Source organism: Aethalodelphis obliquidens, unplaced genomic scaffold (assembly GCF_003676395.1).
Source record: "Aethalodelphis obliquidens isolate GAN/ISIS:26980383/991018 unplaced genomic scaffold, ASM367639v1 scaffold5, whole genome shotgun sequence".
Lineage (NCBI taxonomy): Eukaryota > Metazoa > Chordata > Mammalia > Artiodactyla > Delphinidae > Aethalodelphis > Aethalodelphis obliquidens.
In genome coordinates, this window is record NW_020837949.1 from 14,109,388 (window position 1) to 14,133,242 (window position 23,855).

A 23,855-nucleotide genomic window follows, 5' to 3' on the forward strand; every position below is an offset into this window, starting at 1 on the left:
GTGATATCACACAGTATTTATTTCTCTGTTTGACTTATTTCACTTAGGATAATGTGCTCCAAGTCCATCCAAGTTGCTGCAAATGACAAAATTTCGTTCTTTTTTGTGGCCGTGTAATATTCCATTGCGTATATATACCACATCTTCTTTACCCATTCATCTGTTGATGGACATTTAGGTTGCTTCCATGTCTTGGCTATTGTAAATAGTGCTGCTATGAACATTGGGGTGCATTTATCTTTTCGAATTAGTGTTTTTGTTTTTGTTGGATATATACCTAACAGTGGGATTGCTGGATCATATAGTAGCTCTATTTTTAGTTTAAGGAACCTCCATGCTGTCTTCCAAAGCAGCTGCACCAGTTTACATTCTCACCAACAGTGTATGAAGGTTCCCTTTTCACCACATACTCGCCAACATTTGTTATTTGTGTTCTTTTTGAGGATAGCCATTCTGATCGGTGTGAGGTGATATCCCGTTGTGGTTTTGATTTGCATTTCCCTGATGATTAGTGATGTTAAGCACCTTTTCCTATGCCTGTTGACCATCTGCATTTACTCTTCGGAGAAATGTCTATTCAGTTATTCTGCCCATTTTTTTAATCAGGTTGTTTGGTTTTTTTGATGTTGCTGTTTTGTATGAGCTGTTCATATATGTTGAATATTTATGAGCTATTTATATATGTTGGATATTAATTTCTTATTGGTCATATCATTTGCATATTTTCTCCCATTCGGTGGCTCATCTTTTTGTTTGGTTGATAGTTTCCTTTGCTGTGCAAAATATTTTAAGTTTAATTAGACCTCAGTTGTTTATTTTTTATTTCCTTTACTTTAGGAGGCGGATCCAAAAACATATTGCTGCTATTTATGTCAAAGAGTGCTCTGCCTATGTTTTTCCTCTAGGAGTTTTATAGGATCCCGTCTTACACTTAGGTCTTTAATCCATTTGGAGTTTGTTTTTGTACATGGTGTTAGAGAATGTTCTAATTTCAGACTTTTACATGCAGCTGTCCAGTTTTCCCAGCACCACTTATTGAAGAGACTATCTTTTCTCCATTGTATATTCTTGCCTCTTTTGTCGTAGATTAACTGACCATATGACCATAAGTGCATAGGTTTATTTCTGGGCTCTCTATCCTGTTCCATTGATCTATGTGTCTGTTTTTGTGCCGGTACCATACTGTTTTGATTACTGTAGCTTTGTAGTATAGTCTGAAGTCAGGGAGCATGATCCCTCTAGCTCTGTTCTTCCTTCTCAAAGTTGTTTTGGCTAATTGGGGTCTTTCGTGTTTCCATATAAATTTTGAAGTTATTTGTTCTAGTTCTGTGAAAAATACCATTGGTATTTTGATAGCAACTGCATCAAATCTATAGATTGCCTTGGGCAGTATGGTCATTTTAACAATATTCATTCTTTATACTAGCAACTAACAAACTATGAAATTTAAAAAAAAGTCATCTACTACAGTAGCATTAAAAATATTTAAATAATTTAACAAAATATATGCAAAAACTCTACCCTTAAAACTTGTAAAATGTTGCTGAAATTTTTAAAAAGTTAAATGGAGAGAGCTACTTCAGTCATTGATTGGAAGAGTCAAATTGCTAAAAAGTCATAGTTCATCAAATTGATTTGTAAAATTGATCAAAAGACAAAAAACTTGAGCATTAGACCTGTGTGACAATCTCAAACAGCCTTAACTGGAGTCCTGGAAGGAGAGCAAAGAGTCGGGCAGGTGAAATATTTAGAGACAAAGGTGATGAATCTTCCAAAATTGATGAAAATCCTCAACTTTTAGAATCAAGAATCTCAGGTATCCAAGCATACAGCTGGAAGTTATTTCTCAGCCTTCCATGACTGTCCTGGCCAATGGACTGTGGATGGAATGTGTGCCACCTCCAGGCCTGGCCCCTGTCTAGTCTAGGGTAAGCTAGGCTATGATCACAACAAACCCAAAACCTCAGAGGTTTTCCAGGAAGCTTCTCCCCCACACACTGACTTAGCATCCCAGGATGCTTCAGTCTTCTGGAGCCTCCAAATCAAAAAATCACGACTTAGGGGAGGGAGAATATGGAGGAGTATGCACTGGTTCTTAAATGTTTCCACCTGGAAATGACATCTGTCACTTTTCCGTGGTTAAAGCTCTGATGTCACCTGACACCTACCTTCAAACAGACCAGGAAATACAATCCTTCCATGTACCTAGAATGAGAGGAAAGGAAAAGTTCTCGATGCATAGCGGCCACATCTACCACATTTCCTAAAACACATCCTGTGTGAGCCTCTATGTTCAAAGACCCTGGATGGAGCAATGCTATTCCCTGTCACTGACCTGCATTAGTCTGTGGTGCAAGCCAGAAAGGGATCTTCTCTTGGGTAGGCCTCTGAAATGTGGGTATTACAAAAGCTAGCATGCTCTAAGACCCTACTCAATTTACATCGTAGTGAAACAAGATGATAATTTTTTTTAATATAATAAATGTATTTATTTTTGGCTGTGTTGGGTCTTCGTTGCTGTATGCGGGCTTTTCTCTAGTTGCAACAAGCGGGGGCTACTCTTGTTTCAGTGCGCAGGCTTCTCATTGCGATGGCTTCTCTTGTTGTGGAGCATGGGCTCTAGGCACGAGGGCTTCAGTAGTCGTGGCTCGCGTGCCCTAGAGCGCAGGCTCAGTAGTTGTGGTGCGCCGGCTTAGTTGCTCCGTGGCATGTGGGATTTTCCCGGACCAGGGCTTGAACCCGTGTCACCTGCATTGGCAGGCGGATTCTTAGCCACTGCGCCACCAGGGAAGCCAAGATGATAATTTTTAAGCACTTACTATGGGCCAGGCACTTTGTATGAATGGCTGGCCCTAATAAGCTCTTAACTAGTGTTCATTGTTACTACAATTTTGTCTTAGATGTGTATGTCTTTATTCAAATGGAATCTGTGCTCTAGACTACAGGACCCTAAAGCACATTGCAAGGCAGTTGAGCATCTTATCTTTTTCTCTAAAACATCTGCAAGTTTGCATACTTTTTGTGGGCAGCTGGACTGGCAGTACAGATTTCTGAGATCAGAGACAGCATGGTGTAGAAGAAGGAGCCCTTGAACTAGGAGTCAAGATCAGTTTAGGTCAACACACGTTTATTGAGCACCTTTAGTATGTACCAGGCGCTAGAGAAAAAAGGGGCGTGAGAGTGGATCCCTGCCCTCTAGGGGCTTACACTTCTGCGTGGATGGTGGACAGGTAAACAAACAAAGCATGATACGTGCAATAATAGTATCAACAACGAATAGAGGAGCCACAAGACCTGAGATCTAGCTCTGCCACTAGATGCGTGGCTAGATGCGTGACCTTGGACGTGTTATTTAACCTCTCGTGGTCTCATGGATAGTGAGAATGGGGTCGATAATTTCTAATCCCTGAAATTCTAACATCTACAGTTCTCAAAACCCTGTGAGGTAGGCAGGGCAGGCACGATTTCTACTTTATATTAGAGGTGAAGCCTGGGGTCAGGGAGGTTGAGCACAGCAGCCTGAGCTACACATCTGCCTGTTGGTAGAGCTGGCCCCAGACTAGACTCGGGCAGGTCTTCTGAGTCAGGCAAAGTGTGTGTCCACTCCAGGCTGAGACGGGGGATCTCTGATGGGCACGGCAGGAGGTTTTCTGGATGACCCCTGTTTGAATCTCATACTTGCTCCCAGTTTGGAGTTCTTTACGGACTAAGGAAAGAGCAGTTACCTCCTCTACCTCCACCCCCTCCTGATGTAAATACACAGCAGACAGTGGGCATTTCTGAAAACCAGGTCGTCTTTCACAAACAGCACAGTGATGTTAGCATAATTATCCTGGTGACCACAGGAATCTTCAGCCGCCAGCCGCAGTCACTGATGGAAACCCTCCCCGGGCCTGGTTTCCACTCGCAGCCAGCTCCTTGCCCTCGCCAGCGGGGCTCTGTGTGTGATGGAGAGGATGTTCTGGAGGCGAAGGCAGCTCTCCCTCCCTCACGGCCTGGATGCTCCCTGTCACCTCCACTCAGCCCGCCCAGTATCTACGTGCTTAGGGAATGTGAGCGAGCTAACTTAACTGAAGCAAAACAAACTAAAGAGTGCATCTTGCCGGGCCTCTAAAACCATGCCACGCCCACCAAAGCCAAAAAGCCACGCCCACCAAAGCCAAAAAGACGAGCCTCTTATGATGGCCGGCCACTGCTGTCTCCCACCGTGGCAAAGAGTTTCAGAGATGACATTTGGGGGCAACCTTATTGTCATATACAACAATTTTTTTTTGAGCACATGCTGTGTGTGCTACAAAGAGGCCAGTGACACATAATCCCTGCTATCCAGGGGCTTATAGTCAGATGCCAAGAGCGGTCAGATGACTTTAGAGATGAGTCACAGATGAAAACTTCCGAGAGACTCCGGAGGTGTGAGAGGAGGCTCAGTCTTAAGTGCTGGAGTTGCTGGGGTGAGGGAGTGGTCACTGAGGGCTGCCGCTATCCTGGAAGGAGTCCCAGGGAGCTCGAGCTGGACCTTGAAGGGAGAGAAGGACGGAACTCAGTATTTGCATTACCCCCTCCCTATGGGAAATTCACCTGAAAACCATACAACGACGACGATAAAAGTGCACAGGAAAAAAATCGCCTGTGGGCACCCCACGTCCTCTCCCAAGGTGGCCCCTTCCACCCCGCCTCCCCTTCCACCACCTCCTAGGCCTGTGATGTACAGCAGTAGAGCAAGTCCCTTAACCGCCCTGAGCCTGCGTCCTCATCTGTAAGGTTGTGGGAGGGTTTACTAAGCAAACATTAGTGAAACCCACCAGCACGGCAACAAACGCTACCTCCAAGTGAGTCCTCCTGCAAAAAATAACCCCGTCCCTCCATCTTCACAAAGGACGTCTGAGGGTGACCTGGTGTGCGTGCTCCAGCCTTCTACCCGCATCCTGCCGGCTCCAGGGGCTACGCCGAGGACAGGGCTGCCGTGCGGGGTCAAATTCACCCAGGGCGCAGCCGCCCAGGCTCCCAGCCAAGCACCTTCTCAACTCCAGGGGCAAATCCTCCAAAGGGGCTGAGGAGTGGGGCTGGAGTAAGGGTGGTCCCTTGGGCCTGCCGCCAACACCTCCTCCTACGCTCCACCGAGGGGGCGGCCAGCTCGAGCTCCGAAACCGGCAGAGCGTCCGGCCTCCGTGCTGCACCTGTGGCCGCCGGCCCCAACTGCACCCGACTCCGCGGCCCCGCCCACCCAGCCTGGCTCCGCCCACGTGGGAGGTGCGGGTGCCTGGTTGGTGTATAACCTTTGGAAGAATACTCAATGTTTCTGAAGTTTGGCGTGCCAGTGTTTTGTTTTGGTCTTCCTCGTCGGAACAGATAAGAGAGCTCATAAAACACCCATGACCTTGGGTCAGAGTTCCTCTTAGCTCTACCGGACTTAGAATTGTTGTGCGGTCCCAGGGCAAGCCCAAGGCTAGAGAGCTCATCTGCCAGTGTGCCTTGAGGCAGCAGGCTGTGCATATTGAATGAGAACTAAGATCCCAGTGGCCCGGGTTCCTCGGTCCCTGCCGTCCCACACTGCTCCCTCCCCACCCACGTCGTGGCGCCCTTCTTCCCGCCGGAACCCACAGGACAGGATGAGAGCACAGCTCTAGCCCACCCCGTCCAGGACGTTTTGTCACCCGTGGCAGCATTACGTGCCTCAGGGTCTTTCTGAGAGACTTAAATGAGGTGCCACGTGGAAAGCAATGAGCCCATCTTTGAGGGGAAGATACTGGTGAGAACTGGCGTGAGGGAGAGACGCCCTCCCACTTACCACCCGGACCCCTGACCAACCCAAGCAGCAGTAGCGGCAGCTGACCGCTTCCTCAATCCCAGCCCCTCAACACACTTCCCCACAGGGGCTGGGAAGGCGGTGGGCTCCCGCCACCCCTCCACAGGCCGCACTGAATTCCCTTAGCTTCTTTATTGCACACTCAGGTTCCACGCTGGCTTTCCCGTAAAGATAAAATATGAAACCACAAAATCCCCAGATTTTACTAAATACCTGGAAAGCTTTCAAAAAGCTCAACGAACCCAAGCTGACAGTTTTGTCTGAAAACTGACAGTAAAAGGACTGAGCCGAGCAGAGCAGGACCTGTTTCCCTGTGAGCCATTTTCTGAAGATGGGCCGGGACCCAGATTCACACACGCGGCTCCCACGCGGGCTGGCTGTGTCTCACCCGGCCACAGCTTGCTCTGGGCTCCACATGTGTGCATTGGAGAGGGTGGCACCTGCAGCCCCTGTAGGCCCAGGGGAACCGCCAGCCTCCCCCCACACCCCTGTCCCCGCTTCCTCTCCAGGCAGACCAAGGGGGCACAGGAAGGGGCCCCAGCACCTGCACAAACTCTTAACCGGCCCAACATGAACATCATCTCTTCTCCGTGGCTCATCCTCCTGCTTTCTTCACCCCATCTTCCTCTAAGGCAGAATAAGCCATCCTTCAACTGGGTTCCAGAACGTTCTAGTGCTTTCCAAGCTGTTTCCTCTGCTCCCTGTGCGCTCCTTGGGGGATGAAGCTGTGGGTCCCCATGCCTAGTGTGGTGTCTGGCACGAAGTAGGTGTGGATCAATGTTTGTCACGCTGAGTTGAATAGTAATGAAGGAACCAGATGGAGCACACCCCTCAGACATCTGAGAATAACTCAGTGGCCTGGCAACATTGAACGGTGCCCTGAGGCCACAGAGTGTGTTTTCGGCCTTGCTTGCTACACATGCCGCCTGCCGCACCGGTGCCTCTTGGTCATGTCCCTCCAAGGACGGGCACCCAGAGACATGCCCCTCCCCCAAGCCATGATCCTGGAACAAATGGCAGCCGACTTCTCTGGACGCCAGTCGTCTCTTTAGTCCATCAGTGACCAACACGGCAGCACCACGGACACAGCAGGGGCCTGCCTGAGACCCCAGGCGAGGGGGCTTCCCTTCTGGCCTCCCCAGCAACCAGGAGAGAGATGCATGGGGAGGGGGCCCGTCTGTGTGGACAGTACCGCAGCCTGTCAGCCCCCAGCCTTCCTCAGAGCACCAGGGCCTCCGGAGGAGGGAATGTTCCAGGGTAGGGCCAGGAGGGACTTGTTGGGGTGACTAAGGTGGACTCTGAATTTGAGCGGGGGCTGTGTGCCCTCGTGGGCATGCGTGAGCGTGTCAGGGTGCATGTGTGGCTGGGGACAGATGCCTGCTGTGCTACTGACTCATGGGATTTGACTTCCGAGCCACAGGACCTGCCTGGGGCCAAGGAGACCAGGGACCAAGACTCCGGGGCCTGGGGGAGCACCCAGGGGCAGAAGGCAACCTCCTCACTGCTTCGCTTGGAGACGAGCACGGGGCTGGCAGGCCTCGGAGGCTGGCTGGAGGGCCGCCCCTGGCCTGACCCACCTCATGTGTAGGCCATCTTGCTGCACACCCAGGGCCGGGTCATCAGACACTCCGTCGACACCAGCCTGGTGGGCTCCACGAAGACGCACTCCCCCGGGCCCGAGATGGGGAATCTGTGGCGGGGAGAGAAGAGACCAGGCACTCATGACCTGGCAGACGCGGCCTGTCACTGGGCAGCCCCAGAGGCCCTATGACTTGTCCTTCCCTCTGGAGCGGCCTTCCGGGACAGTCGGCCCCCACAGACCTTGCTAGCGTGGCTCCCGTCGCCTCCAGACAGTGCATCACGGCTCCAGCCCCCCGGTGATGCCCACGGGTGCTTCTGGGACGCACCCTGCACTCCTCCATCCGGCTCCGCCATTCCTGTCGGGCTCAGCTCACTCATCCCAGGAACCCGGGGCCCCGTCTAGGACCACGCTCCACACACCCACCTTCCCCACAGCGCCCTGCCTGCACCTCCTGTGTCTAGCACAGGGCGGGTTCTCCCTGCCTAACATCATCCCTTTTGAATCTCAACACTTCTTCACCTCATTTGGTCACCCTGACCTGAGCCCCCTGCCAAGGCTGGAGCTGGGGTCTCATAAGAGAGGGCATCAGGAGGACCCCAAGAGGGAGAAGGGGGGCCAGGACCACCTCGATGTCAGAGAAGCGTGGCCCCAAGGCCCGCTGGTTGTCAGGTAGTCAGCGCTCTGGGGACCCCAGCCTCCAGGGCTCCCTGGGTTCCGGGAGCAGGAAGCTTCCAGAAGGGGAGAGGTGGGAGCAGCAAGGGCAAGACGTTCTCATCAGCTCTAAGAACAGATCTGGGATGAGGGTAGGACAAGGAAAGAGAAGGAAAAAAAAAAAAGAAAACAAGGAAGAGGCAGTGAGGACAAAGACAGGTGCAGGAGACAGGGAGAAGCCGGCACAGGGAAGGAGTTGTCACGGGCCGCAGTTCACGTCGGGTCAGCAGCTGGCCCCCGCCCGGCTCCTCGGGCCTAGTCCTCCAGCCTTAGAGTCTACGTCAGAAGCTGAGGTTCTTACTCCCCTGTGTGTGCTGCTCTGCGTCTCCCTAAGCCTAAACTGCCCCTACACCCATGACTCCTGCCACCATCGCCCCGCAAACAGTCCCTGGCTTTGCACACCCACCAACCCATCACACGCTCCCTGCCATACCACGTGGGCCACACAAATAATACCACCACTGCACACACCACCAACACCCTCAATAGGTGTTTTCTCTAAGGGAACCCTCCTGGTGCCCAGGGTTCAGATCCCATTTCTCCCACAGTGACAACGTTTAGGTGACACGTGGCCGCCCAGAACAGAGGCCCCACCTCCCACCCTCCCTTGCAGTCAGGTGTGGCCGTGAAGCTAAGTTCTGGCCAACGCAGAGGGATGTCCAGGGCATGTCCTCCCTTTCCCTGAGCCACACTGAGCCGTGCAGATGGACTGGGGAGCCACAAGATGGAAAGAGCCCGGGCCCTTTCCAGCAGCAGGAAGCTCTGTTGCCTACGTGGAGCAGGGCCACCAAACCAGGCTGGACTTTACCAGGGAGAGAGTAGTAAAGCCATTATCATGACTGCGTCTCTGTCCCACACCCCTGACCCTAGAGGTGAGTGGCTCCAGCTGGCATAAAACCAGGTTCTTCAGGAGGTGCGTCCGGGAGGCTATGGCTTCCCCGGTCTAAGCTCCTTGGCCAGAAGATGAAGCCTCAGCTCACGTGTCTGGGTCAAACGGGTCCCCGTTGACCCAGTGGAATTCGTCCCCCACTCTGCGCAGACCAATCCAGGGCTCCCTCCGTGTGAACTTGAACATGAATTCCTGCACCAAGGAAAGAGGGAAACCTCAGTCAGGTGCGGTCTCCTGACTGCTCACACGTCCCCAGACTAACCTCAGCTTGGAAGACTGGCTCCCAAGATGCATAGACATGGAGAGGGTGACGCCTCACTGCATCCCAAGAGTGAGGAGCTGGGGTTACAGACACCCTGCACTCACGTGGAGCTGCCTGCGATGGCCTCCAAGGGACCCGGGCTCTGGGAGTGCACCACTGGGCCAGGAAGCCTGGAATAGGGTTTGTCTCCTAGCTCAGTGGGCCAGCATGCCTGCGTTCCTCACTTTCAGGAAGCCTGGAACTGCCTACTTGATGGGTTATCTGGGACACATCTCAAAGCTCAGGCTGGATGTCGTCCTACCCGCATATTCCTGGGCCTTTCTCTGCCGAAAGGAGCTATCAGACTGTGTATCAGAGAAAAACAGAAGCGACTTAGATTTTCTGCTAATTTGGATTGCATGAACTGTTGCCCTCAAAACCCAAAATGGCCAAGGGACCCACTAATTGTGTTTCTTTCACATTTCTAGTGATATAACTGTGTTAAATGAGAGATCAGGCCCTGATTTGGACTAGCAGAAGAAGCCAACGCGATTTTTCATTTCACAAGTGCAGGTATAATGTGTAATGCTCACGCTTCAATACTGAGTTGAGCTCAGCAAACCGGCCTCGGGTGGACATAGTTGGCCTTGACAATAGCAGTGGAAACAAGAGCCCCTCGTGGACCTGCTCAGACCCCATGGAGCCCACCTGCACCCCCCACCCCAGGCTGTGCTCTGGAAACAGGTCACAGGGGACACCAGGTCCTTGGGGCAGGGCTGTCCCTGAAGGTCCCCGCCCCACCAGCACGCACCAGCTCCTTCTGGCTCTGGATCACAGCCAGCGCGGCCTCGTGGCCGTGACAGTACTGCCTGCCCGTGTTCCAGTCTCTCGGTTCCTCAGAAAAGAAGTAGCATTTCCTTCCGTAGAGCAGCCAGTCCTCCGGGCAGGGTGCCTCGCACTTGATGCAGCCCTTGGAAGCTGCAGGGAAGAGGGGTCAGTATCCACCAGCACAGCGGGCCTCTGTGCGGTTCCCCAAGGCCCCCCAAGCTCCCTGCCACTCCCTCCACCTGCCTCCACTTAGGTGCCCATCAGCCACGTGCCTCGGGGGAGCGCCTGTCACAGTCCCTGGCAGGTAAAAGGCTGGTGGCTAAATGAGTAAGGAAAAGGAATTGGGACACTGGCGGGGACACCGCCCCGAGGGGAAGTGACAGCAGGTTAGGCCCCTGGGTTAAGCTCTCCTCTCTCTCCCCAAACTCCCCAAGGCGTGGAACCCGAGAAACTTGGACTTGGAAGGGACCTGGGGGCCATGCGTCCTCTCTCTCCAGCCAGGGTGGGAACCGTCCCGATGGGCCTGCTCTCACTGGCCACACCCTCATCAGCTAACACTGCTGAATTGCTGGAAAGATCCTTTGCAATTTTTGAGTTCCAACCTGCCTTCCCATGACCTGGAACCTGTGGGTTCAGGATCTGCCTCTGGAGTGACCCGGACAGACCTGGTCTGTCTTCCACCTCCTACTTGAAGAAGGACCCCTGCCTCCCCTCTTCCAGGATTGAACAGACACCGTCCCTTCCACAGTCCCTTGCAGGGACTCCAGAGCCTTCTCCATCCTGCCCGGCTCAGTACGGTGTGCCCACATCACCAGTGAAATGCTGCCACCAGAACAGGCTGGGACACGTCAGCTGTGGTCCACCACCCAGCAGTGATCACCGTACCCCTTCCAGCTGCTGTGGGTTTTCCAGTCTTCAGATGCTCCAGTGAGAAGAATCTGCTTATATGTGCCTATGTGCACTTTTCTGGGAAGGAGGCCCAGAACTTCCATGAGATTCTCTAAACCTCCTTGCCAAAAGCAATTCAGCCATACTCGCCAACTATTTTCCTATGATGTCTTTCTAAGCCAGGTCTCCCCTGTCCAGAGCATGTGTAAATCACATTTAAATCCAAATGCAGGATCTTGTGTTTATTTCTTCCACAGTCATCTCAATCACATTGGCTCATTTGAGTTTCTGAAGATAAATTTTAATCTTGATTTCTTTTTCATCTGTCATATTGAGCATCCCTCTTTCAGGTGTTTCACCTGTAGATTCCGTCAGCATATTTTTTTGTTTGTTCTCATACAAGAGATTGACTAAAATGTAGACCAGGACAGAGGCAAGAACAAGTCCATGGTACTTGAGCCCCCAGGGGAGCTACCCCCACACCAACACCAGTTAATTAATGGGCACTCTGGCATGCCTGCTCGATGAGCTCCAGGCCCACTTAGACCTACTGGCCATGCATTCCCACGAGGATCTCCAGGGACTCTTGTGTTTTACCGCAATCTCAATATGCTGTGTTTACCCATTGCCCTGTCCTCCCAACCTAGCAATAGAACAATTTGATTTGTAACAATTAGTCGAGGTGAACCCAGGCTCACCCCAGCGCTCGCCACATTCCTTGCTAAGCACTCACAGCTCCCTGCGTAGCCTGCGTGCCCTACAGGTGAGGGTTTGGTAGGAATTGATGTTATCAGTGGATTTTCCTCCCATTTTGAGGTCTTAGGGTGCTTCTCGAAGATGAAAGACAGAGGTCTTGAAGTCACTTTGCAAACCCTTCAGAAGCCATGACGTACTTTGACTTGAATCCATTAAATGCAGCAAATCCCAGGGTCATATAGCCTCTCCTCCCTTGCTTAGTAGCAGTTTCCCCTTTTGCATTCCTCCTTCACCCCTTTCAGCCCTACCTGCCACTCCGTGTTTCTCAGGCCTCTCCCCCTTGGAATGCTCTGGTCCCTCTACCTCCTGCTCTCTAGGAAACTATTCATTCTTCAGGGGTTAGCACATGTGTTCCCCACCTCTGGGAAGCCCCCAGGCAGTAACACCTCTACCACTGGGCAGGGAAGTTGATGTCATACATTTTAAAAAATCTCCAACACTTAGCCCAGGGCCTGACACACAGCCGGGCTCAATAAATGTTTGTTGAGTGAGTGAATGAGATCTCTAAGGCCCTTAACCCCAAACCGTCTCCTTCAAGAAGCATTACGTGACTAACACACACCAAGTTTGTTCTGCATTCCCGAAGCATTTTTGTGAACGTACCTAAGTTAACATCTCCACTTTCGCTGCACGGCTTAGCAAAGAGGACAGGTATAGTTGATGTGTGAATGTACTATCTTAGGCTAAAATCTCATCTAGAACCAACACTCTATTTCCTATTTACTTTGACCCCACAGAATTGGCGGTATGTCTGGAACCTTTCTTTACCTAATTAGACATGCTTTTGACAAGGTGTGTAGGAACTGAATTGCATAAATGCTCTGACATCTATGCTCACCCAGTATGCTCATCACCACCAGGATGGCGAACAGAAGCACTGCGATGGCCCCCAGCAGGAGACGCGTGGTGGTGTCTGAGGAGAGAGAAAGGGGTTATTGCCTGGCACATCCCCACCACCCATCCCCACCTCCAGCCCCAAGTCCTGATAGTGAGAAGCTCGGGGGCTGTGTTTGAACAAGCCCTCCAGGAGACTCTGATGCCGCAGTCTGAGGTGCCGTTCTAAAGCACGGGTCTGTCTGATTCTGCGATCCCCCTGCTTAAGAACCCTCCATCCGGGGCTATGCACTTGAACTCCTTCTGTGGCTGTCGGAATTTTCCAATCTTTCATCTCCTGCTGCTTCTCTACCTCATCCCTGGTTTCAGCCAGACGAACTCCTTGAAATACCCCAGTCCATCCTCACAGCCCTTCAGCTGGGTCTTTGCTCCCAAATTTCTTCTCCTCCACTGCAGTCTCTTGAAATCCTGCCCCACACCCTCCATTCTCTTCACGAAAGCTTTCCCGATCCTCTGGCTTCTCCCTTTTAAATTTATATTTATTGTTCTCACGTAAAATTTTAATTTGATGTTTAATGAAAGAACCCTTTCAGACTTCAGACACAGGGTCTTTGAAAGGTTTTTTGTGATAAAATATACATAACATAAAAGTTGCCATCTTAACCATTTTTAAGGGTGCAATTTGTGGCATTAATTATATTCACAAGGTTGTGCACTGTGAATTTGCAAAATTCCACTGTCTATTTGCAAAATGTTTTCATTACCCCAGACAGAAACTCTGTACCAATTAAGCATTAACACCTCATTCCCACTTCCTTCCAGCCCCTGGTAACCTCTAATCTGCTTTCTGTCTCTATAAATTCATCTATTCTAGGAACCTCATGTAAGTGAAATCATACAATATCTGTCCTTTTGGGTCTGACTTCGTTCACTTAACATAATGTTTGCAAGGTTCATCCATGTCGTAGCACATCAGAATTTCATTCCTTTTTCATGGCTGAATAATATTCCATTGTATAATTATATACATTTTGTTCATCCATCCATCCATCCATTGACAGACACTTGGGCTATTTCCATCTTTCGGTTATTGTGAATAATGCTGCTATGAACATTGGCAAATATCTGTTTGAGTCCATTTTCAATTCTTTTGGGTATATACCTAGGAGTGGAATTGCTGGATCATATAGTAATTCTACATTTAACTTTTTGAGGAACCACCAAACTGTCTTCCACTGCTGCTGCACGATTTTGTATCCTACCAGCAATGCCAACGCACAAGTGTTCTAATTTCTCCATCTCTTCACCAACACCTGTTAGTTTCCATTTTTGTTTGTTATAGCCATCCTAGTAGGTGAGAACTCCCTTTCTATTTTTAACCATTTTTAAAACCTTTTAAAAGTTATATGTGGGGGCTTCCCTGGTGGCGCAGTGGTTGAGAGTCCGCCTGCCGTTGCAGGGGACCCGGGTTCGTGCCCTGGTCCGGGAAGATCCCACATGCCGTGGAGCGGCTGGGCCCGTGAGCCATGGCCCCTGGGCCTGCACGTCCGGAGCCTGTGAGAGCAGTGAGAGGCCCGCGTACCGAAAAAAAAAAAAAAAGTTATATGTGTGTATAGATGAAAGAAGTGTCTCCACAGCCCAGTGCTGGGCTGTCCACCATTACTCACCCATGACGAGCTAAGTACCAAAATCGAGAGGAAGTATCTAGAAACTTACAGCAATTCAGCATTGCTGTGACATCCAAGTGCCTGATACGGTTTCTAGTAATTTGTCTGTATTGTACTTCACAACCAATTGGGAAAAGAAACCTGGTCCTTTATCAAGGATCTGAAAAGCAACAGAACTGAAGTCAAGAAATTCTATCAGGCTTCACTAAACAAACTAACAACCAAAGAACATTGCCCCTTCCACAGAGGCAACTACTTCCAACCCTTTTAGCTAATTCTTTTGGTATTTACCTCCAAATCTCTAAAAGCTTTGTGTATGTCAATACTTTTTGACTTTTCTATTTAAGACACTACTTATTAACTTCCCACAGTAATGAGGAAGATTTAATTCTCTGCATGACTGTCCCCATCTTGACCACTCACACACTACCTGCTCTCTCAACATCATAGTTTGTGTTACACTGATAATTAGGTGTTCTTCTCGTATGGCAATGTAAATGCTACTCCCAGGAAAGCTATGCAGTGTATTACGATCTTTATTTCTACACAACTTCTTGTTTCCCTGTAATTAATCATTTTCCTTTGCTTACACTTCTGTGTGCTCATCATTATTTCAACTTCAAAACTCCTTTAAGTTGATGAGGAAAAATCAGGAATTCTACTTCACCTTTGACTTAGTCTGCACAGGCTGCGCTAACAAAAACCACAGACTGGGGGCTGAAACAACAGACACTTCTCTCTCACAATTCTGGAGGCAAGGAAGTCCAAGGTCAAGGTACCAGCAGATTCCATTCTTGGTGAGGGCCCCCAGGATGGGATTAGTGCCCTTATTAGAAAAGGAAGAGCCACCAGAGAGGAGAGAGGAAGCCCTCACATCCACTTTGCCTTTGCTATTTCCTGAAGATTTTTTTCAACTTTATCTTCCCACTCTCTACTGAATCTTTTATTTCTACAATTATTTTTAACTGCTAAGGTTTTTTTGGGTTTGTTGATGCTGTTCCCTGAATACTCCCTCTTAAAGCATCCTGTTCTTTTTTTTTTTTTTTCTTTTGCGGTACGCGGGCCTCTCACTGTTGTGGCCTCTCCCGTTGCGGAGCACAGGCTCCGGACGCACAGGCTCAGCGGCCATGGCTCACGGGCCCAGCTGTTCCGCGGCATGTGGGATCTTCCTGGACCGGGGCACGAACCCGTGTCCCCTGCATCGGCAGGCAGACTCTCAACCACTGTGCCACCAGGGAAGCCCCCTGTTCTTATTTTAATGATGCAGAATTTTCTCTTATCTCTCTGAGGATATTACTGATAGTTTTTTAGGGTTTTTTTAGGGGGGGAGGGGGGCTCCAGAGGGGGTGGGGGAGCGGTGGGCAGAAAGTTTAATCTGTATAATCTCTGTTTTCTCCAAACTGTTTTTTTTTTCCTGTTCATTTGTTTTGATCTCTAGCTTCCATGTCAGAGACTTCCCTCAGATGTCTGGAGATCCTTGGTTATTTGTTCATGATTAAGGCAGGAGGAATAGGACTTCACTGGCACCTCTGAGACAGGAAGAGGGGCTTATTAACTGTGAGGGTCATGGCAGAGTGACGGGCTGGTCCTCAAGGCTGTTTGTTGACCTTGGGTTTTTCCTCTTGGGTCAGTGTCCCTGGAGACTGCTCTTCTGGGAAAAGAGGCTAGGAGGCCATCCTGAGCCCTCAATACATAAATGTCGCCTTAACTGCTTGCTCTCAAGTGTGTTGGTGTCCGGAGGCCCTCTCTCCCCAGGGCAGAGGGCTGGGGATGGGCTCACAGGGTGGGGAGAGGATGTGGGGATTTGAAGTCTTCCTAACAAGCGTTCAACCAGCCCTCCTGATTTCAGCTCCCTCTTCATTCACGGCCGTGCTGACTGGTGCCCCGGTCTCTGCGCTGTGGGGTTCCTGTTTGTGACTCAGGTTGCTCCTCTGCTTCCTGAACTTTCTTAGGCCAGTGGATTCAGTGTCAGTTACACCATCGTTGATCCCTATGTGTTTGTTTGTTTGTTAAATTTATTTATTTATGTTTGGCTGCGTTGGGTCTTCATTGCACCGCCAGGCTTTCTCTAGTTGCGGCGAGTGGGGGCTACTCTTCATTGCGGTGCGCGGGCTTCTCATTGCGGTGGCTTCTCTTGTTGCGGGCACGGGCTCTAGGTGCACGGGCTTCAGTAGTTGTGGCTTGCGGGTTCTAGCGCGCAGGCTCAGTAGTTGTGGCGCACGGGCTTAGTTGCTCCGGGGCATGTGGGATCCTCCTGGACCAGGGCTCGAACCCGTGTTCCCTGCCTTGGCAGGCGGATTCTTAACCACTGCGCCACGAGGGAAGCCCCTCGTTGCTATTGTTTTGTCTCCTGTTCTTGTTATCCTTGTGACCTTTTAAAAATCCCTTTACGGTTGTATTAATGAGCTTTGGAAGAGGAAGAAAATAAACGCAGTCTGCCATCTTTACTTGCAAGTCCAACAGACATCCGGGAGTCCTTCCTATGAGCACGGTCTATACTGGCAAGTGACCAGGAGTCCAGAGGTGGGTGCCTTCTGGCACGGTAAAAACAGAGGCTCACGCCTGCCCTCGAGGGCTGGGCTCCTTCTGTATCTGCTCTGCTGTCCTCAGGGGCAGCTTGTTGTAAGACTAATCCCCTTGAGCTGCGTATGAATCCTGCCTTTCCCTTCTTTATTTTTTTTATTTTTTACTTTTTTTTGGCTGCACTGGGTCTTTGTTGCAGCTCGCGCAGGCTTAGTTGCGGTATGTGGGATCTTAGTTCCCCGACCAGGGATCAAACCCAGGCCCCCTGCATTGGGAGTGCAGAGTCTTAACCACTGGACCACCAGGGAAGTCCCTCCTTTCCCTTCTTTAAATGCCTCTCAATCCTCTTCTATAACCCTGGCACTGCAATAAGAGCGTAGCATCGTCAGCCACTTCACGGGGGTTCAAATCCCAGCTCTGCCACTTTTTAGTGGCAAAGCTACTTAGCTTCTATTTTATTTCATTTTCCTCGTCTTTCAAATGAAGTCATAATAGTGTCTCCCTCTTAGAATTTTATGAGAATTCAACGTATAGGCCTTAGAGCAGTGCCTGGCATGGTAAGCTCTCCCTCAGTGTTAGCAGTTACCATCATGATGGTAATCGGCCCATGGGCTTCTCTAGGGTGAGGGCAGTGCTTTCCTTACGTCTGGGTTCCTTATAACAGGGCTCGGTCATTGCCTTGCATGTTACAGAGCACCCACTGATACTAAAGAACACAAAGGGAATCTAGCTACCCTGAATGACAGTGCCCTTGGCCGTGCGGATATACACCTGCTTTCAGGGAAAGGGAAGTCTGTGCCTGTGTCTCCAGCATTGCCGGAACTGAGGACTCTCTTCATTCTCTCATGGGGATGACTGCTCTGGCTGCTGCACTGTGGACAGAGAGAGGGTGTGCTAGAGTCTGACACGCCAAAACAATGTTGTATTAGTTTCCTAGGTTGACGTAACAAAGCACCACAAAGCAGGTGGCTTCAAACACCGGAAGTGTGTTGTCTCGCGGTTCTGGAGGCTAGAAGTCCACGATCAAGTTGTCAGCAGGGCTGTGCTCCCTCTGAGACCTGTAGGGAAATCCTTCCTTGCCTTGTCCTCGTTCATGCTGGTTGCCTTGCCTTGTCCTCGTTTATGCTGGTTGGCTGGCAGCTGCGTCACTGCAGTCTCGGCCTTCGTCGTCACATCCTTCTCCCTGTGTGTCTCTTTGTCTTCATGTGACCACCTCTTATAAGGACACCAGTCATATTGGGTTAGGAGCCCACCCTGCTCCAGTATGCCCCCATCTGAACTAATTACAGCTGCAATGACCATATTTCCAAATAAGGGCAGATTCTGAGGTGCTGGGAAGTTAGGACTTCAACATATCTCTTTGGGGGGGATACAATTCAAGCCGTAACAAATGTCTAACTCAGCAGTCCTTCCTTCTATGCAATGGCCCTTATTAGATGGAGTTTGAGGGTGCAGTTTATTTATGTTATAAATGTATATGATTTAGCCTAATGTTAGAAGGAACAACTGAAAAAAACCTGGCACCCAAGCCCAGACAAATCTCCCAACACCCTCATATCCACAGTGCAAAAGAGAATCATAGCTGACGTCTCTAAGTTGCCAGGGCCACGGCCTGGAAAGCATACTCTTGACTGTCACAAACTATCAAATGCAGAGTTTGGTAATTTTTACATTTTTAAGAGGCTTTGCTAAATGCATGTGTGTGGTTTTGAGCAGGAAGTTGTGGGTTTATGTCTTATCAAGAAACTTTCAACATTAAAAATTCAGAATTGGTGAGCACTGGAAAATCTATAGCCTGAGATTTGCAGAATCACTCTGTCCCCACTCCTGTACCCCCAGGCTGCTTTTCCTCACCCTCCCTACCCCAATGCCAGAAATATTCCCATCTCCCATCACCTCCAGTCTTTCCAGAACCCAGGCGGGAGCTCTGGATCACTTTCCCAGCCTGTCCCCCAAGGCTGAGGGTGGGAGGAAAGGTTAATATCCACAGGGAGAGGACTCAATCAGGAGAATTTCTGTTTGGCTTCCTATTTATAAAGCTAACTGTTCATCGAAGGAGAGTCTTAAAGACCTGGGCTCTAATCCCAGCTTCAGATTTAAGACGTTTTCCACGTCACTTAACCTGTGAAGAGGAAAAAGCATCTGCTGGAGGTGGCAGGGCTGTCTCAGGAGCGCGGGGAGGGGGGCTACATGCGTCAGAAGCACAATTTGATTCTCTCCAATTAGCCTCCCCAAGCCGCATGTTGGTCAGCTCAGGACAGAGTAAGAGGTTTCACATCAGAGGGCCTCGTGGCAAACCCGACGGGATTTCACGAGTGAGAGAGCAACGTGCATCCTTGGGCAAGACACTTAGCCTCTCTGAGTCTCAGTTTCCTCATATATAAGATAGGTACACCACTCACCAAGCCCCTGCAAGGGCAGATGTGAGGGTTAAACACGACAGCTATTGTGAAAGCCCCAGCACGGGGCTCGCACTTTGTAGGTACTTGATAAATATTCGGTACGTGGTGATACAGGAGCACAGGCCCCCTGAGGGTTCAGCTTGGTCAAATCAAGAAGTCTCAAGACAGAGGCTTGGCTAAGCAAGGGCTGCAAAACCCCTTGGTCCCCAGACCTGGCAGAGCCCTCATCCCATCACGGGTGTTTCTCAGGGTCTGTGGACTGGGCTCATTATGAGGACGTGTTTGGGGCCGGAAGTGGACTCACAGTAGGCAGACCAGCAGTCAAAGGATTTCATTGAGCAGTTGGTCATACACTTTCCCTGGGTTCCCTCACCAGGGATGCCGGGCTCTAGGGACTGGGGAAAGGGATCATCTGCACACAGCCTACACCCCAGCACCTTTGTCTGTGTAGCCCCGAGAGGCAGAAATCCTTATCTTGCTTAGCAGATGAAGAAACTGAGGCTCAGACAAGTTTGAAAACCTGCCAGCCCGCTGGCAGTGGAAGGATCTGGCTCAGGCTTACCCAACTCCAGAATCAGTGCTCTTTGCACTGCAGCAGGCTGCCTCAGCCCCTGTCCTGTGATTTCTGCAAGGACAGGGATGTTCCCAGTGCCTAGAGCTGCGCTGGAACAGTGGGGCCTCCAGGAGTGTTTGTGGGAGGTGAGGAAGAGTGCGTGAATGTGGGGGGATAAGCACACGGCAGGACCCTGGAGAGCACCATCGTGGTCCGAGAGCTCCCCTCTCCCCGCCGGAGATGCGGCGCCCAGGGAACACCCAGGAGATACTCGGGACCAGTGGAGGGGAGGCCCCTGGCAGGGACACAGACTCCACATCCTAAAACTCCTGTGGAAAAGGCCCACAGGCCCCAGATGCTGAGCCCCCAAGGTCCACAGGCACCAGGGTGGGGCTGCTCCTGGTAGACCACGGGAACGAGGGCAGGGGCCAGAGGTGCCACGAGACACAGAGCCAGGCCAGGCAGGGAGCCATGTCCAGACAGGCGAGACGAGGCTGGGCCACAGGTGGGCACTGAGCACAGAGTGGGCTAGACTCCACAGGGCCTGGAAGACCCAGTGTCCTGAGAGACCCCCTGGGCCATTTCCTGCCGGGCGTGCGGCTTCTTCTTCAGCCTAACTTGCAGGTGGTCGGCCCAGCCATGGCTGGGAGTGGGAAGCAGAAGGGGCCAAGGTCAGGATGGGAGGTAAGACGGGAGCCAGCCAGCCGGAGGCACTGAAAGAGGCCGCACCACCCCTGAAGTGGCCCCTAAGCCCTGGGGGTTAGAATGAGGTTAGGGCAGCCCCTGGAGAAATGCTTCCGCATGAACGAGTGGAGAAATACAGGCAAGAGGCGTGAGCAACTTCAAGAAATAACTTGGGCAGGAGGGAAGCAGGGGGTCACAGGCAAATCTAACAGTGAGCCCGAAGGTACACGACAAAGAGAGGGTCTGTCCCCCTTTATTCAGCTCAGCTCTCCCCAGACCGAAGGTCCTCTGCAATGGCTGTCCTACACTGAGTTCCAACATCTTTGCCTCCTTTGTCCCAAATCACCATCCAGGTGTCCAGCTTTCCCCTCAGAGTCTGCACAGCCCCTCCTCAGGCCATCTGTGTCCCTTGGCCTACCAGCCTTTGGGCCAAATGCTGACAGAACTGTCCCCCCCCTCCCTGCTTGGCCAGGCACCTGCCCTGGCTGGCACTGGTTATGTCCCTCCCCTGACCACGGCCCCGCCTTCCTCACTGACCTGGCCTTGGTCTGACCCCTCTGGGCCACCACCACTTCTCCAAGGGCCACCCACTGTCTCATTCTATGCTTCTATCTCTCAACAGCCGCTTCAGACAAAGTCCACACACTTTGGCAAGGCCTGGGTGGCCACTCACGGTCTGGGCCCTCCAGACTCCTCTCTTCTCACTGCGCCCCACCCCGATCCTGGTATTCTGGAGGTCAGTTCCCCACAAGGCACAGGCGAGTCCTCGCCACTTGATCCCTGAACGTGTCACTCCTCGAGCCTGGTGCACCCATCTTTCTCTTTCCACACCTCCTAAGAGGTCACCTACTCCAGGAAGCCCTCCTTTTCTGACACTCCTTCCCTAATGGTTGGGTGATCCAGGTCCTGGGCTTCCCTAGTTGATGCCATCCAGGCAGGTCCTCGGCCTTTGGACTCCGGGTGTCCAGAGTACCAGCCCTCCGGGCAGCTCCAGCACCTCCCACAACGCACAAGTGGCCACACAAGTTAACTGAACTCATGAACTTGAAATCTGTCTTCCACTTAGGTGACCGCCCCCTTGGCCAGTCAGGGGTCAGGCCGTGAGCCCCTCTGACTGGAAGAGGTAGGTGGGACCCCCGACTTGCAGGGAAGGCCCTCTGGCCGATTCTCCCTCCAGGCACCACCAGCGCCCCATCCCCCAACCCCCTTCTCACGGGGCATTAGCACCGCGTCGGGGTCCATAGCTTTTGTCACTTTGCCCAAAGCACTTTCACTGCTATAGGGTCAAGCCACTCTCTCAATATGCCTATCGGGTGAGTGCCGGACAGTAACTGTCCCCCTTCACTCATAAGGAAACAGGCTCAGAGCGTGAAACCTGCTCCCAAGGTCAAAGAGGGAGTTAGCTGCAGAGACAGGGTCAAGGTTGAACTATAGGCGGTCCCCAGTTACCTGTTCCCCACCGCCCCACAATGTGGCATCTGATGCCCTGGCAATCCTGCGGGTTCCAGAGTCGCGCTCCCCGCTCTCCCCACCGGGAGACCGGCCAAGGTGACTCTGTCCCGCCTCCCGGGTCCCCGGGCCGGGGGATGGAGGGCCGCTAGGCGCTTACCCTCCAAGGCCGCCTTCCAGCTGGTGCTGCCCTCGTAGCCCGACCCCGATCGCCGCAGCAGCCCCTCGGGACCGCGGCCCTCCGCTTCGGCTGGCGAGCGCAGCCTGGGCGCGGCGGGGGCGGGCGCGGGGCGGACGGCGGGGGGCGGCGGCGGCCGGGCCCGCGCGGGGGGCTCCTGGGCCGGCTCCATGCCTGTCGCTGCGCCGCGCCGCGCCCGCGGAGGTGCGGAGCCCGGCCCGACGCGCACTCTGCGCTCCGCGCGCCCTGCGGGCCCCCCAGGCCGGCCTCGGGTGGGCGAGGGTCGGGGCTGGCGCAGGCCGAGGCTGAGCCCGGCTCCCCGCGCCGGACCCGCTGCGCCCGGCGGCCGCCACCGCCTGGGTCCCCGCGCGCCGCGCCTGCCCCGCTGAGCCGCAGCCTCCGCGCAGAGCCGGGGCGGGGGAGGAGGAGCGCGGGGAGGTGCGGCAGGGCAGGCGCAGGGAGGGAGGAGGCTCGGGGCGCGAGGGGACCCGCAGCCCCGCCCCCCGGCCTCCCGCCCCCTCGGCAGGAGTCCAGATGCTGCGGAGCCGGGAGCGCGGACCCTGGAGCCGGGAGCCCTGGCTTCTAATCCAGGTCCACCTGGCAGCCTCCTGCTTGTCCTCTGTTAAAACGGGAATCAAGTTCATGCGGCTCAAGGAAGATGAGGGGCTTTCCTCTGGGCTACCCTGGAGCCAGAGCAGAGGGGTGAGGGCTGTGTCTTCGGCCAGAATCGGCGAGCACGAGAGAGCAAAGTGCCGACGGAGCAACATTTCAGATTCAGTTAACATTGAGCATCTAGTAAGTGCCAGGGGGCTTTACAAACGTGAACTGACATCACCCCCAGTTTAGGATGAGGACCGGAATTAGAGAGGTCAAGGGCATTGCTGAAGGCGGCACCGCACGAGCGCGCGGTTGACTGGTTTTCTGACTCCCAGGCCCGGGCTCCCTCGATGGTCTTCACTTGGGCACTCTTTCCGTGGCTGAACCCGGGCCACCTCCGTCTCCACGCCCAGCCCCACGTCTGCGTCCTCTCTCAGCCCATGATTCCTCATCCTCAGCCTTCCTGCTCTGTCCCCCACCACCAGATCCAATCAGTACCGACTCCTGTGAACCGTCCCTTTCAGAGGCTCCCTTCTCACAGCCCCTCGCCAAGTACAAGTCCATTTCATCTGTCTGGCCGCAGCCTCAGTCTCCTTACGGTCTCCCTCGGCTCTTGCTTCCTCCTGTCTCAGCACCAGAGGCATCTTCGTAAAATGTGAACCTCACCAGTCCTTCAGGGCCCCCTCTACCTGTGGGCTTGGTCCAACTTCTTTTTTTTTTTTTTTTGCGGTACGCGGGCCTCTCACTGCTGTGGCCTCTCCGGACACAGGCTCCGGACACGCAGGCTCAGCGGCCATGGCTCACGGGCCCAGCTGCTCCGCGGCATGTGGGATCCTCCCGGACCGGGGCACGAACCCATGTGCCCTGCATCGGCAGGCCGACTCTCAACCACTGCGCCACCAGGGAAGCCCTGGTCCAACTTCTTACAAGGCTACAAGGCCCCTCTTTCAGGCTTCATCTCCTTCTTCCCCTTCTCTGCTGGCCCCAGACACACCCAACTGTGTTCTGTCTTTCCTCCAGGCCAGGAAACATTCTCTCCCCTCTGCCTGAAATACGTTTCCTCTTGGTCCTTCTCATCCCAACCTGTAGCCCCTCACACACCAGTTTGCCCACGTAACGTCTGCTAATGCTTCAGATCACACATCCTCTAGGATGCCACATTCGTTTGGATTCGATTCGGCAGACTGTAAGAGAAGACCCCAAGAACAAAGGCTTAGACTCGAAAGTCCAATAAAATAAGTCTGGAGCTGGTCAGCCCAGGACTGGG

The 23,855-nt window shown here is 52.5% G+C and overlaps 1 protein-coding gene and 1 long non-coding RNA gene across 3 annotated transcripts; both read right to left on the reverse strand.

Annotated features, from left to right (window-relative positions):
- Positions 1-3,106: 3,106 nt before the first annotated feature.
- On the reverse strand, positions 3,107-5,279 carry LOC113617803 (uncharacterized). The gene is made up of 2 exons (XR_003431773.1): positions 4,824-5,279; positions 3,107-4,516 (listed from the first exon to the last, which is right to left on the reverse strand). It is a non-coding gene; the product is annotated as an uncharacterized LOC113617803 (long non-coding RNA).
- A 2,105-nt stretch (positions 5,280-7,384) lies between these two features.
- On the reverse strand, positions 7,385-22,163 carry CLEC2L (C-type lectin domain family 2 member L). Of its 2 annotated transcripts, XM_027101295.1 has the most exons (5): positions 21,974-22,163; positions 12,540-12,614; positions 10,041-10,207; positions 9,080-9,180; positions 7,385-7,496 (listed from the first exon to the last, which is right to left on the reverse strand). In XM_027101295.1, exons 1-5 carry the CDS (start codon positions 22,161-22,163, stop codon positions 7,385-7,387), a joined length of 645 nt encoding a protein of 214 aa, XP_026957096.1. The 2 variants fall into 2 exon arrangements, with proteins under 2 accessions (XP_026957096.1, XP_026957097.1); XM_027101296.1 differs by lacking the exon at positions 12,540-12,614.
- Positions 22,164-23,855: the final 1,692 nt, after the last annotated feature.